Raw genomic sequence first — 15,998 nt, forward strand, 5'->3', positions numbered from 1 at the left:
AACCTTTTCTCGACAAGGGAGGGTCTCACCCCAAAGAGGAATGGTTAGACAGGGGTAAAAAAAAAAAAAAAAAAAGAAAAAAAAAAAAGAAAGTGGGAAGTGACTTGACCATCCAGTTGGTGGGAGCCAGGAGGTAGTATTGGGTAGCAGGTGACCTATGGATAAGAAGGTTATACACACTTTCTTTTCCACAGATCTATAATGCCAGAGGTAATAACAACTCCTGCAGTGACTTCTGGTGGAAAGTCAAGGAACGACGACAGTGAAACCTGTCTGCTACCACAGCCATGCCTTGATCTTAAGATCAAGAGAATGGAAACGTTAGGTTTTGGTTTATACAAAACTAGACATAGGATTGCTATGGGGCCTTTCAGATTTCTGCCGTTCCTATCCTGACTGCTTTTTCCTATGTAAGTTTTAGGCAAAGAGACCACCTGGCACAGCTGCATCTCAAGAACTGCTCCATGGGGGATTCACCTCCAGCAGAGGTTTCAGAGAAAGCTTTGAAACAGAACCCTGTCATCTCTTCTGTGTATTGCCCCTACTTCCGCAGCACAGTCAGCACTCGGCTTGAACCATTTTGCATTCTCAGATACACATTTAGAGATAAATTCCAGAAAAATCCCCATCAAATCTGAATAAAAGTTACCTGGAAACCACCTAAGTGTGCCTCAAAAGATGTGATGTGAGTGCCTTCATTGGCATGCCTAAGGTGTTGTAGCACTGTCATTAAAAAAATAAAGTTTATCATACTTTTGTGCCTTGTTCTTTCTGATATAATAGCTAAAACCTATTAATAACACCAAAACATCTCTAAAGGTCAAGAAGCATACAGCAAGATGAAGGGAATTGTCAAGAAGCTTAGGCAATCATCTTAACACTCAAGACATTTGCCAGGGCTGTTTAACTAATATGTGATGTTCACTTTTAATTTCAATATAGTGCCATTTGGGCAAAAATGTTGTATTTTTTAATTAATTACCATGTCAGCAGCTATTAAGATTAAAAGAAAGACCACATCAATAATAAATACTTAATCCAAAGAAAGGATTACAAGAGCAGCAATAAAAATCAATTTTTAGAGCTGGAAAATTGTGACTTTTTCCTCACTTGACTGGTATTTTCATTATATTGACAAAACCATGATCTTACCTGACACTGACATTCGCCTAATGAAATAGCAGCCATGTATAATGATGTAAGTACTTGTCAATTTTGCTACAGGAGAATACAATGCTATGGCACTGGTGTTATGTTACAAAAAAATTTTCTTGCTCTCCATCTGAAGTAAGAGAAAACAAGAAGAAACCTGAGAAACTGCACGGTTTTTTGAATCTTCATTTACTTTATAATGAGATTAAAATTCTTCCATGTAACTTCTGGAACTCCTCAATGTTGGTGACACTTGGTCATAAGCAGGCAGTAGATAACTGCCATATCTTAATTTGCATGAAGACCGAGACGTTGCAATTCTCGCTTACTGTTCTGCAGGGCCTAGATATGGGGGAGTAAAGCAAAAATTCTGTGTTCGCTCAGAGTTAAAAGTGCAGATAGCAAGATGGAAAATAACCAGGATACACGGCAATGGGATCCTGATTCATTTAACTCATTAAGGCTGGGAAAAGTATTTTTTGTGACAAACCTAGAAAAATTCAGACCAGAGGCACTGCATGTCCTAAACAGTTCATCAAAGGGAACAGTGGCAGAATGGTTAAGGAATCTTGCCAGGTTTGTACCTCACCAGACTTGTGACAAACGCCTTCCCCAGTCCAATCTCCCGTGGACGGCCGCGTGGGCAAAGGGGGCAGCGGAAGGTGACAGGACACTGGCCACGGCGCGCTGCTAGCCAGAGACCCTCGCGCGGCCACCGGCTCGCCTGGGGAGCCGCTACGCCCAGAGGGACTGAACTGAAAATAAAACCAACCACTTCTAGAAAAGAGTAATGCAAATTACTAGAAACTCAGAAAGACTTCACTCACAAAGGATTAGAAAATGCTTGACATTGAGAAATGCTAACTAGCAACAAATGTTACATACTTAATTGTTAGCTTGGGCATTTATCCCTTTGAAAATCACACTATGGTGGACTACTGAGCTAGGAAAGGAAACAAACACGGGGTGACATGACAGAAACATTTGAAGTGCTAAAAAGAATGGAAAACCCTCTCTCTTTCAAAAGAGCACACCGATTAAAAAAATTAGAGCTGTCAACGTTAGGTTTGAACAAAGAAAATTCTGATGGATATAGAGATAGCAGGACCATTTTCCTTGCTGGAGTGAGAAACTGAATCATCTTAGCTGCTCCTTAAACCCTACACCAATGGTAGAAAGATAAAGAAGCTTTCATACGAGGTGAGGCAGTTACAGCCATTTACCTGTCAGTCCGTGAAGAACGTCTGCCAAGTCCAGCTGCAACTACTTCAGCCCTTGTACAGACAGACCAGCAGCTAAAAATGCTGTAACTTGCATCTGGTTATTTACCTGTTAGGGAGAATAACGTGTCTTTCCAGGACACAGAGTACAAGACTCGGAGACAACAACCTTCTCACATAGTGATCCCACCTTCCTATCGGACTAAAAATGTTGTAAGATGGTTATTCACTTAGTGCCCATAGACTCGTATGGAAGCAGAATGGAGCTCTTTCAACCATTTCTCTGTTTTATAATTATCAGCTCATAGTATCATCTTACAGCAAGCATTGTAAATAAAATCACAATAGCAATTTGATCAACAGCCCATATAGATCCTTCTTAACCGAATCATAGTTATCCTGGAAGATTATATAGCTATATGATAGAACATTTCAAAAGACACAAACCACAATGAATGCTGATGTGAGTGTCACCTTTAGCTAGACACTAATGACTGCTCTTTTTCTAGCTTCACACTCTCTAAGGAACGAGTTACAGTAAAAAGAGAAATGTAACTCAATGAGAATGTGATGCACTCTGCACATTCTCATATAAAGCCATTTTCAGAGCAAAATCAAGCAGGCAAAAAGTTATTTGCCATCATCTCTTTTTTAAGAAGCATTCTGTCTTTTCTTCAATTGTCTGTGTTTAATTGCACAAATCCTCTTGGGAGTGGTATTTTTTTTACAATGCATCCAATCTAATCTGTAGTTACATCTGTTGTATTTTACTAGAAAGACATGGTAGCCAACTAAGGCAGCGCCAGGAGAACCTATTAGTGTAAAACTGGTAAAAAAGAGAAAAGCCCTTATGAAAGATGAGGTGGCAGCTCAGAGTGCTGCCAAAAGTGGCCCCAGCTCACACGCCGACCGGGCAATCCCCTCCTGCGCTCCACGCCCCCGGACAGCGAGCTGGCTTCTGTGAAAACGACTGCCAAAAACCCCTCCAGGAAACCTGTGAGCTTTTGCTTCCAGCATTTCTTCTGAAAGAGCCACAAATCTATTCATATTAGGCAGACAAAGTGAAGAGTGACTTAGCGTATCCATGCTATTTTTTTTTTTTTTTTTTAAGTGACACCTTTCTGTGTGACACCTGCAAGTTCTTAAAGTTCTGGATTTTGGATTGCCGATTCATCAGTCGGATCTTTGCTTCCAAACCTCCTATTGTTTATACAGGTTTCTTTTTATCATGAGGGAAAACCCAGACCTGTAATTTACAATTTGAATAATAAATGCTGCAAATTTATTAATAACCTTTTCAGTTATTAAGGTATGACAAAAAACCCCACCAAAAATAAAACAAAAAAACCCCTACCAAACAAAAAGGAACCCCAAATGCTGAAAATAATAGAATACGGGCAAGATTACTGACTAGGACTACCAGAAATCATCATTCATTTAGTGCAGAAATGCATTTATTGTGTCTTTAAAATTATAATAATTTATATTTTTCATTGCAATGTATACAAGTACAAAATTATTTTTTCTGCTAAAAACAGACACTAACTAAAATTCAAAATGCATTTGTGTAAACAGGAAGGATATACGAGTTAAATTTTTGACTACTGCATCAAACATGCAAAAGCTCAAGCCAGCAGAAAAACAAGAAGCAAGAAAAAAGTGTCTTTGACAGTTGAAAGTAACAAGACAATTTTGTTGGATTTACTCTTTAAAGAGCATATTACACAAACACGCTAATTTTGAGAGCACTTAACCTTAGTTTAAAGGGGGGATGACTGCATATTAATGAGATGAGCCTTAGGGTGTTCAATGAAAAGCTGTCTTTTTGAATGTGATCTAGGGTTTTAAACCTTTGTTAGAAGACATTTGGACGGAAGGTTTATTTGCCTTGGGAGTGCATTCTATACGAATACACAGAAATTTCACTAGCTGTTTGAAGGCACATGAACACAGGGAGTTTTCACTTGATGTTAAAATCACTGTTGCAAAAGATAAAATTTTAAAAAATCCAACACCCCCACCCCCCCCAAAGCAAGCTACTCCTAGGATCTTCTCAAATGACCCAGATCTTTAGAGTGAAGTTTTCCTTTGCCTAGAAACTAAGTGGCTTTTCTTTTGCTCATTCAGCTGCTAGTTCTGGGAAAAGCCCAAAGAGAAACATTTAGATTGGAGGGGTCTTTGAGAAGATGTGACAGTTGACTGATGAGCATCCATAAAATGACAAAGAATAGTTGTGTGGAGCCGGTGCATCACATCGCCTCTCCCTGGGAAACTAATTGCTCTGAATTGTTAATAGTAACATTATTTTTCTGGCAATCATTTCTTTTGAATACCCAAAATGAGCATGAAACAGCTCCTTTGACCGGACATAAAAGTTAAATGTCCCAATGTTGATCAAATTAACTTCAGCTATGTGACAATGGACTATATTTGTGAGAAAATAATGAAGGGCACAAAGGGGAGCTTTATGCCAAGATTTCACAGTTGTAATGTAAAAATGTTTCTGTTGAACTAGGCCAGGGAACATTTCAATAGGAAAACAGAAGAGCACTGTCACTTTCTTTAAAAAAAAAAAACACATTCATTTTATGGATCTGAATGCTCCAGATAATTTCAGGAAGTTTAAATGGCTGGCACACCAAGAACCACAGTATCAGGCTAACATCTCACGTCCTTGTCCTTTGCAAACTCTCTCCTATTACTTTTAAAGGATGCTGTCCTACAGCTTCTACTCATTCACTAGGCAGGCTGTTAAATTTGGTAGACACTTTTCCCCAGCAATTGTCTAAAGGACACGATTAATACGCCAATATGATTAATTAATATGACATATGCACAAACATTAATTACAACAGGTGTATGAAAGACCAAACTAAAACTTAGACTAGATTTCCTTCCTTACTCTCATGTATGGCTTAAACTTTAGAAAATAAAAAAATGCAAGTATTATACAAATAGGGCTAATTGTACATGGAAATTATCCAAAATGGGCCTGGAAGATTTTTTTCACCCAACAAAATATAAAGCAGGTGTTCTCACTCTCACTTATACAGAAAATTCAGAAATTCAGTTTTGACTGTATCTGTCATTCTGGAATAATGTAATTGACTTCTGGGAATCTACTGACAAAGATTCATTACACGTCACAATTTTTTACATATACACTGTATATGTACTTGTAAATACACAAGTAAATATTTGCTTAACACTAGTGTAATTCCAACTCTCTTAGTCTTTAAAGAGTCTATCTAACACCACATTTTCTTCACACTTGCTAAATAGCAAATGCTAAAACCAATCTGGCTCAGCACACACCAGCTAGCTGTCTTTAAAAGCATTATTTTCACTATATAACTAATTTTTAACATTATTAACGCTAAGTCACCTCAGAACACCATTGTAAGATTAAACATTTCTACTCCCAAAACATGTTATTATGATTATTAAGATTCCCTCAGGACAAAACTTTTAGTGGCAACTTCAAATCATTCACTTGACACTTTTCCCTTTGTTTTTTTCCCCCCTAACCCCTCCCCTCCTCAGTAATCTAGAGATGTTGCACAGTTTAGTGCCTGTGTGTTAAAACCTGGCAGTTAAAATAATTTAATAATTTTGGGGAAGCCAACCTCCCTGATGATTTTAAGTTAAACTAATTAATTTGAGCTTTATTTGCAAAGTCTTTTTTTTTTTTTTTTTTGTATTTCAAACTCCTGTGATAGCTTTTACCTTACATGAAAAGGCTGCACTTAATTCATGTTTATGAAGATGCAGCGTGAACAGAATTGTGCTTTCACTTACTCCCACAGTGACCTAAATCAACTGTGAGAAGGTGTTTCTGTTTCATTCAGTGAAGGTTTAGCTCATTAAACTGTTTTCCTTCTCAGTATTGTTCACTGGGTTTGAACTGCATTGCTGTTAAATGCTCTTTAGCAGTTTAAAGGCTTTAAAGGAAAAGACTTATCAGTCTCTGTTTTTAACAGCACTAAATCTGCATTATTAGTTCATGCAGATAAGGGGATTTAAAAGCTCAGCTTGAAACCTCTCTCTTCGGTATTTATCTGACACTGCATAGTTCCAGTAGCTCAGCTGGAAATGTAGATCTATGAAGCTTTAAAGAGAGATTAAAGCCAAGAAAAGAAGTACTTTTCCCCCTATAGACGCTCTCACTTTCCCTTTTCCTACTGTCTGAAGGAGTGATGGCAGACAATGGTCAAAGATGGTTCCCAAAACCCTCTGAATGGGGACACTGTTGGTGGTAGCATTCATTCAAAGTGAGCTTCAGTGTATTGTCCTCCCCAATCAGCAGATCAGAATAGAGTTTGCTGGTGGCTGCCAAAAGGTTAGCAATGCCGATGAAAGGGGTTTCCCATTATTCACTGCTCTTACAGAACTCCCCTTTTGTGCGAGTCAGCCCATCATTTCACTATGGAGGTCCGGATCTGCGGCTGGCTGCTCTCTCAAAATGAACAATTCATCTGAATGCAAGCTCACAGTAGTAGTGTGCAGCCTAAAATCGAAGGTTTTCTTTTCTAAGGACAGGGGAGTTGGGGCAGTTTTTGGCAGTGTCACATTTTAATGATATACCATCATGACATCTCTGACCCACAGCTGACACTAATACTACAGTCTTATTACCTTACCCTTGCCAGGGCATCGTGGGAGGTCTGAAGCCAAAATTAGCTAATGAAGCACACTGTATGCTGTAAACAAGTGTGCAATAAAGAATGCAAATGGTTTATACAGGTTTGCTAAAGTTTCCTCATGCAAAGCATAAGAAAAAGAGAGGAGACCAATGGAGCCAAGAAAAAATGGAATAAAAATAGGCCTTTCCCACACTGCTCTGTGTAACAGAACTCAAAAACCTGCGTCTCAAACTGCACTGAGAGTAGATCCTGATCTTACTGCATCTCTCCCCTAAATAAGGGATCTTTTATAACCTGAGGCATGCTACCTACCTGCAAACCTTCCAAGTGCTTCCAGTGACTCCTGATGATTTGAACAGGTCTTACAAGTGATACAAGAGAAGGCATACTGGAATTTTCTTCTTCATCCTTGTATCACCCCCAAAAGTGAAAATAAATGCCTATTTTGGAAAAAATCCTGCTTAGCCCTCTGCTGGGATGCACAGGAAAAGCACTTTTTTACATGTAGTGGAAAAAGCAGTCTCTTTTGCTAAAGTATCTGCCTGTCTGCAAATAAGACAAAATATACAGAAGAAATAAAACTCTGTATAGAGTGTGATTGAAAAGGTATTCATACTCCATTCCACATTTCAGAACCTTTTTACAGTGAAAATCTACATAGGGAAGAATGACAACACTGCATGCACAAAGGTATTTTTCAACGCGTGACTTAAGTTGGTTCAGGAGTGCCTTTATCTTCTCGGTTGCTGCCAGAGTCACCAGAGGACGCAGCTACTGGTGGGTGGGTAATTTCTCACTGCATTTCCCATACACGGTGAAGGCTGCAAGCTACTGCCAGGAGGAAGAGACCCACTGAGCCCGTGTTCCCCTCAGCCCCCTTGACCACGGTCGAAGTCGTGTTGAGCAGCAGCGTCTCCCCACGAGTCCCCAGCACCAGCTCTCCCCCGCTGCGCGGCCGCAGCACCCTGGCCCTGGCCACCGACATGGCACCCGCCACCCGGGCTGGGCCTGGCCACCGACATGGCACCCGCCACCCAGGCTGGGCCCGGCCACCGACATGGCACCCGCCACCCGGGCTGGGCCCGGCCACCGACATGGCACCCGCCACCCGGGCTGGGCCTGGCCACCGACATGGCACCCGCCACCCAGGCTGGGCCTGGCCACCGACGCGGCACCCGCCACCTGGGCTGGGCCTGGCCACCGACACGGCACCCACCACCCGGGCTGGGCCCGGCCAGGCCACCGACATGGCACCCGCCACCCGGGCTGGGCCCGGCCACCGACGCGGCACCCGCCACCCGGGCTGGGCCTGGCCACCGACACGGCACCCACCACCCGGGCTGGGCCCGGCCACCGACACGGCACCCGCCACCCGGGCTGGGCCCGGCCTGGCCACCGACATGGCACCCGCCACCCGGGCTGGGCCCGGCCACCGACACGGCACCCGCCACCCGGGCTGGGCCCGGCCTGGCCACCGACATGGCACCCGCCACCCGGGCTGGGCCAGGCCACCGACATGGCACCCGCCACCCGGGCTGGGCCTGGCCACCGACAGGGCACCCGCCACCCGGGTTGGGCCCGGCCTGGCCACCGACATGGCACCCGCCACCCGGGCTGGGCCCGGCCACCGACATGGCACCCGCCACCCGGGCTGGGCCCGGCCACCGACATGGCACCCGCCACCCGGGCTGGGCCCGGCCACCGACATGGCACCCGCCACCCGGGCTGGGCCTGGCCACCGACATGGCACCCGCCACCCGGGCTGGGCCTGGCCAGGCCGCAGCACTCGGTGGCCCACACCGAGACCAGCCAGGCGACCCTCGCCCAAGCTCCGCTGTGGGAAGGGTGGCGGCGGCCCCATGTCTCGCTGCGGAGAGCAAACCGAGCCCGGGAACCGCGGCACCACAGCTGGAGGCAGCCCCGGCACAGCGCACGCCCCTGCGGGCTGCCGGACATGGGACACGAGGGCAGGAAAGCAGCACACCATGTGCTCTGCTTTTATTTTTTCCAGCCCGAGTAGATTGTTTTAAGCATCATCTCATGCCACAGATCGCAGTGTATGCCACGGCTGCTTTGAACAGACACTTTAAAGCTCAATTTCTCAGGCAAACGTGATGTCAAGCAGTACCTCATAAGAGAAATACCTATTTACTTTGCCAATACACGTATGCCCATGCAGAAATAATTTTTTCTTACTCAAGAAAAAGCTGTCTTTTTTTCTGACTTTAAAACTGCTAATTAGGGCAGCTGTAAATTGTTGGGTATTTTCAGGACTATCCTCTGTATTGTACCACCCATCAGATGAATCAACTCTGTGACACCATTATAAACCATGATGTTATTAATAACAGTGATGACTGCACACGAATGCTATGTTGCTGCTTGAAAAAGATTAGCTGCCTACTGCACTCAGCTAGTATTGAGATTAAAACACCACAGGGTCTAATGTTGAGGGGGTTGTAGCTTGTGACTTATGAGGAGAGGCTGAAAGAACAGGATTTGTTCAGTTTACAGAAAAGACGGCTATGGGAGGATTTCATTGCTGGCTTTATCTATTTCGTAGTTACAGGACAGACAGAGCCAGACTCTTCTGAGCAATGTCCACCAAAAGATGAGGGCGATGGACACAAACTGCTTTGAGGGAAATTCTGACTGGCTATTAGGAAGAAAATGTTTCACAATGAGGGTAGTCAAATACAGTAATAGGTTGCTTGTAATAGGTTGCCCAGAGAAGGTGCAAATCACCATGCGTGGAGCTTTTCAAAGCTCAGCTGGAAAAGCTTTAAACAAACTGATCTGATGTTGAAGTCAGCCCTGCTCTGAGCAGGAGGGTGGACAAGACTCCCAGAGGTCCCTTCCAACCGGAATGACTCTATTATTCTGTAACTGAAAACACACTTGAATAGTAGCTTTATTAGACTCCACGCAGACTAAGAAGAAGCTAATCTAACTAGCACATTTGAAAAATAAATCTGCTTTCTACTCTACAAGTTCTGGTGAATTCAGGGAGTTTCTCCAATCTTGACAATTTAGCTTAAAAGAGTGTCATAAACCGGTCTGTAATTGGCACTGTCTGGAAAACTGTTAAGAAGTGACTGACCATTTTCAGTTCAAAGAATAAAAGTCTCTACATTTCTGAGTCTGCCTTTTGAAACATCTTTTATATGCTGCTTATGAACACAGAAGATTGAAAAAGGCTAGTAAAGGCTAATACATACCTATCAAGTACATAGCCAAGAGCCTTATGCCGTATTCCTGAGTAAACCGATGGGCTTGTTTCCCAAGCAATTAAATTGGAAGCATCATGGAAAAGATGAATGTTTACCAAGTCAAAGGCACTATGACAAAAAAGGAAAAAAATAAATTGATTCAGGATAAAAGAAAAAAACATTTGTTGCATCAATAAAGCATTCAACATAATAACACTGTATTTTCTCTTATATTACCTTAACATTTACTCACATAGACTGTGCAAATTAAGCTCTTATCATCAGACAATTGTCAAAGACTATCACCAAACTTATGACAACTCATCCATAGGTAAGACTGCATCTAGGCTTTTGCTTAAAATATGCATAATATGAAAATGAAAAGCTATTTGTCCGTTACAGTTTACAGAAATCAAGTAGTACCCTCTCACTAAAATATTTTTAAACCAAAATTGAATGTGTAAACAAACAACTTCAAGTTTATAAAGCTGTAGCTGAATACCTAGTGGAACTGTGGCTTTGCAATAAACAAAATGAAAAGCTATCGACAGGAGAAATTTACTGGCATTACAGGCTAAATCTTATCAATGCAAGTCCTTATCTGCCCCTGTGTCAAGAATGCCAAGACAACAGTGGTCACTCAGCACACCACTTCCAGTTCGGAAGAGGATACAGGCTGTTTAACTTGGACTGTGCCTGCAGGACCACAGAATCCTTCGGGTTGGAAAAGATCTTTAATGTCATTGAGTCCAACCCGTAACCCAGCGCTGCCATGTCCACCACTAAACCGTGTCCCTAAGTGCCACATCTACACGTCTCTTAAATACCTCCAGGGATGGTGACTCCACCACTTCCCTGGGCAGCCTGTTCCAGTGCTCGACAGCCCTTTCTGTGAAGAATTTCTTCCTAATATTCAATCTAAACCTCCCCTGCTGCAACTTGAGGCTTTTTTCTCTCGTCCTATCACTCGTTATTTGGGAAAAGAGACCAATTCCCACCTCGCTACAACCTCCTTTCATGTATCTGTAGAGAGCGAGGAGGTCTCCCCTCAGCAGCCTCCTTTTCTCTAGACCAAACAAGCCCCATTCCTTCAGCTGCTCCTCATAAGACTTGGATGAGCAGGTAGTCTCAGAAAATCAGTAAAATACCACAGCTTTGTTTCCTCATCTGTAAAACAGGAGTATTAACTCATCCTCTGCTATTTTGCAGTGAGGCAGGGACTCAGACAGTGGTCCCTTCACCTGGCTGCAGTCTGGCTCAGCCAAAGACCATCACATTGGCAGCTCCTACCAACTACTACTGGCAGTGCACTCTAGAAGAAAACAACCCCAAGAGGTAAACACTGTCTTGGCTTTAGGAGCTCTACCCACCAGGAGGAACACACAGGAGTCAAGAACTGCTGTTCCAGTGCCCAGTGTCTGCCCTGTGGGATGGCCAAAGACTGACAGAAGAGATTTCTGAAAAGAATCATACTGCTTCTATGGAAAAATTATGGATTTTGGTTTGGTTGAGGACAAGAGAAATAGGGATATTCTGGAAGGTCCTTCTTAATCAATGAAGCCAACTTCAAACCCTGCGAAGCAGAAATACCTTGCCCCCCTGCATAAAAGTTAAATTACAGAATCACAGAATGGTTTGGGTTCGAAAGAACCTTAAAGATCATCCAGTCCAACCTCCTGCTATGGGCAGGGACATCTTCCACTGGACCAGGTCACTCAAAGCCCCGTCCAACCTGGCCTTGAACGCTTTCAGTGATGGGGCATCTACAACCAATCTAGGCAACCTCATCATAAAAAATCCCCTCCATATGTCCAATCTAAACCTACCCTCATTCAGTTTAAAACCGTTGCCCCTTGTTCTGTCACTACAGACCTTGGTAAATGTCTCTGTCCATCTTTCTTGTAAGACCCCTTTCTATATTGAAAGGTCCCAATTAGGTGTCTTTGGAGCCTTCTCTTCTCCGTAATGAGTGACCCCAACTCTCTCAGCCTTTCTTCACAGGAGAGATGCTCCTGCCCTCAGACCCTCCGCCAGCAGGTCCATGACTTCCTATGATCACTATGTGTTCACCCTATCTTCCCCATCCATTTGTTGTGACAGCAGTGCTAGTGCACAGGTTCCTTGACACAGGGACCGGAATTTGCTATGAGCCTGCACAACGCGGCTGATTTTGGCTGGTAACAGTATTTTTAACAATAATAATACTGCTAGCCTTACAGCGTATCTGTATGCAACCATATTTTTGTACCTTAAATCACTTCAAACAATGCCACTTTTCACTGTGGCAGAAAACCTTCACATAGAAGGAATTTTCGGTTATAAACATGCCCAGAGAGAGGAATTTCCTATTGTCACCTATGTTAATCACATATGAGGTGTCACTTCTGGGTGCTGGGTCCCCTGGAAGGCCAGCTGTCTTTCTGAAATCTGGTTTCCCACTGCTGGCAGACAGGACACATCAGACTGGCAAACAGAAAGCTGTCCAGCTGTTATGGCCAAGCTGGCATTATGCTTCATATTTGCTCTGCTTGTGGCTCTTTGTGTCCTAGAGACTTGGTCTGCGTTTTTAAAAACTCTATCATCTCATTGCTTTGCTATTAAGCTCTTTTGGTGATGGGACATGGCAAATTACAATGAAACCAGAAAACCTGGAATACTCTTTTCACACAGATTTAGCACCACCACCCCCTAACAAAAACCCCTCAAACAAACCAGTGTATGCAGGAATTCCTGCATACCATATTGAGGGATGGAAGGAAAGGTATCTCCTGAAGCTCCAAAAGGGATAGTGAAGGGATAGCAATGACAACGTTACGTTTTGGAAAAGAGGTCCCTCCAGCACCCACAGAAAGTGGTGTGCCCCATCAGCTCCTACATGCCTAATACTGCTATGTGCTAAAAAAGCTGCTGCACTTCATTTTGAGGGCACAATTTTGGTTAGTGTTTCAAAAAATACATTTTAGGTAGGTTCCACGAACACTAGTAATAATTATTACACTAGCACTGGACTGACATGGGGGAAAAAATTCCTAGGTATAATTGAGTAGATTTCTTTAAACTTCTTTTAAACTATGAAGAAACAAATTACATACCATAGCAGAGGTAAGTCTGTCCTAGAGGACTGTTATAAGAAACAAGGCTATTTAAAATGCTTTACTCGCATTTAGAAAAAACACTGGCAAAATTTGGTTGTAGCTGACTGAAAGTAGCCAGCACTCAAATAAGAAAAGATGTTATGGGAAGAATGGAGGAAAAATGAAACTGCCACAGTTCTAATAAAAGGCTGGTCTTGCTGACATTTTTAGTCAGGATGGTGGTGTTCATACTAGAGCTGTTTTAAGCTCTCTGTCCGAGTATGCTGCAGTACTGTTCCTGTCCTTGGCAGCTCAGGCATACTCCACAGACAAAGGATCTCTGTCAGCCGCCCATCACAGACATGCGGGTTCTTGGTTTTCCCACCTGAGACCCCTTGAAACGATGCTGATGGCCACAGAAACGCTCCTCAGCCAAGCGCTGCTCTCCCAGGCACTGCGTATTGTGGCTATACCCCCTTTGGCAGCTCTTGCCTCCAATAGCAGTTGCAGACACATACCAATGATTTTGTGAAGAAAACAAAACCATGTGTTCTCCACATTAGGATAAGCTGAAGAGATGCTATGAGATAAAGCAATAAAACACACATTCTTTCTTCTCTGCTTCACTGATGAACAAGACTTGGGCTTAGCCCAGACCATCCACAGATTTCAAGCTGCCTCTTCCCAGAAAAATCCACTGAATGTCCTCTCAGTGTCTTCCCTCTCCCTTTGCCTTACTGCTAATGAAAGGTCCATCTAGTGAGTTTTCAGTCCTCTTTGTGAGGTGAACCACAGCTCAGCCCCATCATCTGACTGTATTACTTGCCTGGGATTTCCGATTTTAAACAGTTTTTCCTTTATAGAAGCCAAGCATTTTGAATTTGAACAAATGGCTAAATCATACTGACTGCAATACTAGTCCTGTGCACAGACATCTCTTGTATGAAAACTCAGTGTTGGAGATAAAAAAACAACAGAAAAGTCAAACATTCCTCATATTCAAAAAGGAGTTTGCAGCCTGTCAGTGAGAACGTGGGAATAGAATTTGGCAGAGAGAGGTATCAAGCAGAAACCCCAAGCTGTGCACAGGGAGATTCCCCAGATCGTGATGGAGTCAGGGAACAGATTTGGACACAGCAAATAATAGCAGTCAAAACAGCAAAGGCACGATAAAGATACACAGGCCACCAAGCAGCCAGCACGAAGGCCTCTTCCAAAGATACTGGTGGGTTTTTTGGCTACAGGGAACAGCAGATCTTGCTGAATGAACTCACAGTGATGATAAAATAGTCTTACTAATCTTCATACTAAGATATATGATTAGTACATAACTACAAATACAATCTGGAGATGATGGCTTGAGACGTCCATTCCTGTCTGTTTGAAGGATGAACAGAAAGAATCCCTGTGGGACACCGAGAGACCTCATGTCACCAACTCACCTCCAGTGTGAAGGTATCTATAAAATCCATCTCCATCTGCCCAAAAACTGTTCTTAAAACTTGCTCATGAAGGACGTTCCACCTATAATTTCCCGGTCCTTCAATTAAAACTTTCATCGTATTTCCTGTTTTCCTGCAAAGGAAACTGATTTCCTTCTGCCCTTTCTGCAGGGGAGACAGGCAGCAGTCTCCCGGATGTGGCAAGCCCAATGTTTTCCACTCCTACGATTCTTGACTCTCCTGTTCTTTTTCCAGCCTAACTAAAGCACTGCTCTCAAAACAAGACAGAGTGCTCTATCAAAGGCCTTGACAGCACCCAATTAAATAATTACCATACTTTCCCCCTTTGTGTCCTTCACATCATGCATCCATTAACATATGGCAGTAAGATAATAATGAATCATATTCAATTGCTTCTCCCTTGATCGTTTTCTACAGTATGGGTAATGAGTCAGTTATTCCCAATATTGTATTTGTGCTTTTGAATTCTATTCTCAAGGTGCAATGCTTTGCAATTCCCTGACTTCAATTTTGCAATCCTACTTTCTCTAAAATATCAAACCAATTTTGATTGCTGATTCTGACCTCTGATACACTCGCAAACACTCCCAGGTTGGTGCCGTAACTACATTTTATAAATGTATTCTCTACTCCATCCTCCCTACCAAATATAAACTATATATGTAAACAGTATTTAAGACTGTAATGCATTCAGGATACTATCTTGCACCTATTAACACAACACCACCAAGAACTATTGGAATAGAAATAAATACGCCCTCTTATATTCAAGATGCTAAAGAAAAAAGGCCAAAACAAAACCAGTGCATGTAGTTATGTAGTTCTCTTTGCTTCTCAAAATGAAATCTCTGAGTGCCCCATGATTCCTTAATTGTTTGTTCACACTAATGATAAGTTAATGAAGAACAGGAACAGAGAAACTCATCTGGGGAGATCACTGAATCATGGAGGAGGGAAAAGAGGGCAGTTGTCTAAAATCTTTTAACATCACTTTTTTGAGTTTTTTGGAAGCCCTCTGTTTTTGGCATAAGGTACATTCTATAATGATGTTTTCTGAGAACGGGAAAATTAATAGCTCCCTTCCAGGATTCACACAGAAGTATTACCAAGTCGTCTCCTGGCTATATTTTTATTGAACTAATAGCATGTAGAAATGAGTAAGATCAAAAGTCATGATTATGAAAATGGCCAGAACTTTGTTCATTTGCATATGCGCATAGACTGGGTTTAAACACTT

At 42.8% G+C, this 15,998-nt stretch overlaps 1 protein-coding gene across 4 annotated transcripts in view; it reads right to left on the reverse strand.

Moving 5' to 3' along the window:
- Nucleotides 1-15,998, reverse strand: part of INPP5A (inositol polyphosphate-5-phosphatase A) — a 248,190-nt gene that overhangs the window by 81,075 nt on the left and 151,117 nt on the right. For all 4 annotated transcript variants that reach the window (XM_042787472.1, XM_042787459.1, XM_042787468.1 and 1 more), the window contains exon 8: nucleotides 10,234-10,353. In XM_042787472.1, coding sequence (XP_042643406.1) covers nucleotides 10,234-10,353 — 120 coding nt within the window. The remainder of the gene's footprint in view (nucleotides 1-10,233; nucleotides 10,354-15,998) is intronic.

The sequence above is a fragment of the Tyto alba genome, unplaced genomic scaffold (genome assembly GCF_018691265.1).
Source record: "Tyto alba isolate M040663 unplaced genomic scaffold, T.alba_DEE_v4.0 Super-Scaffold_1, whole genome shotgun sequence".
Classification (NCBI taxonomy): domain Eukaryota; kingdom Metazoa; phylum Chordata; class Aves; order Strigiformes; family Tytonidae; genus Tyto; species Tyto alba.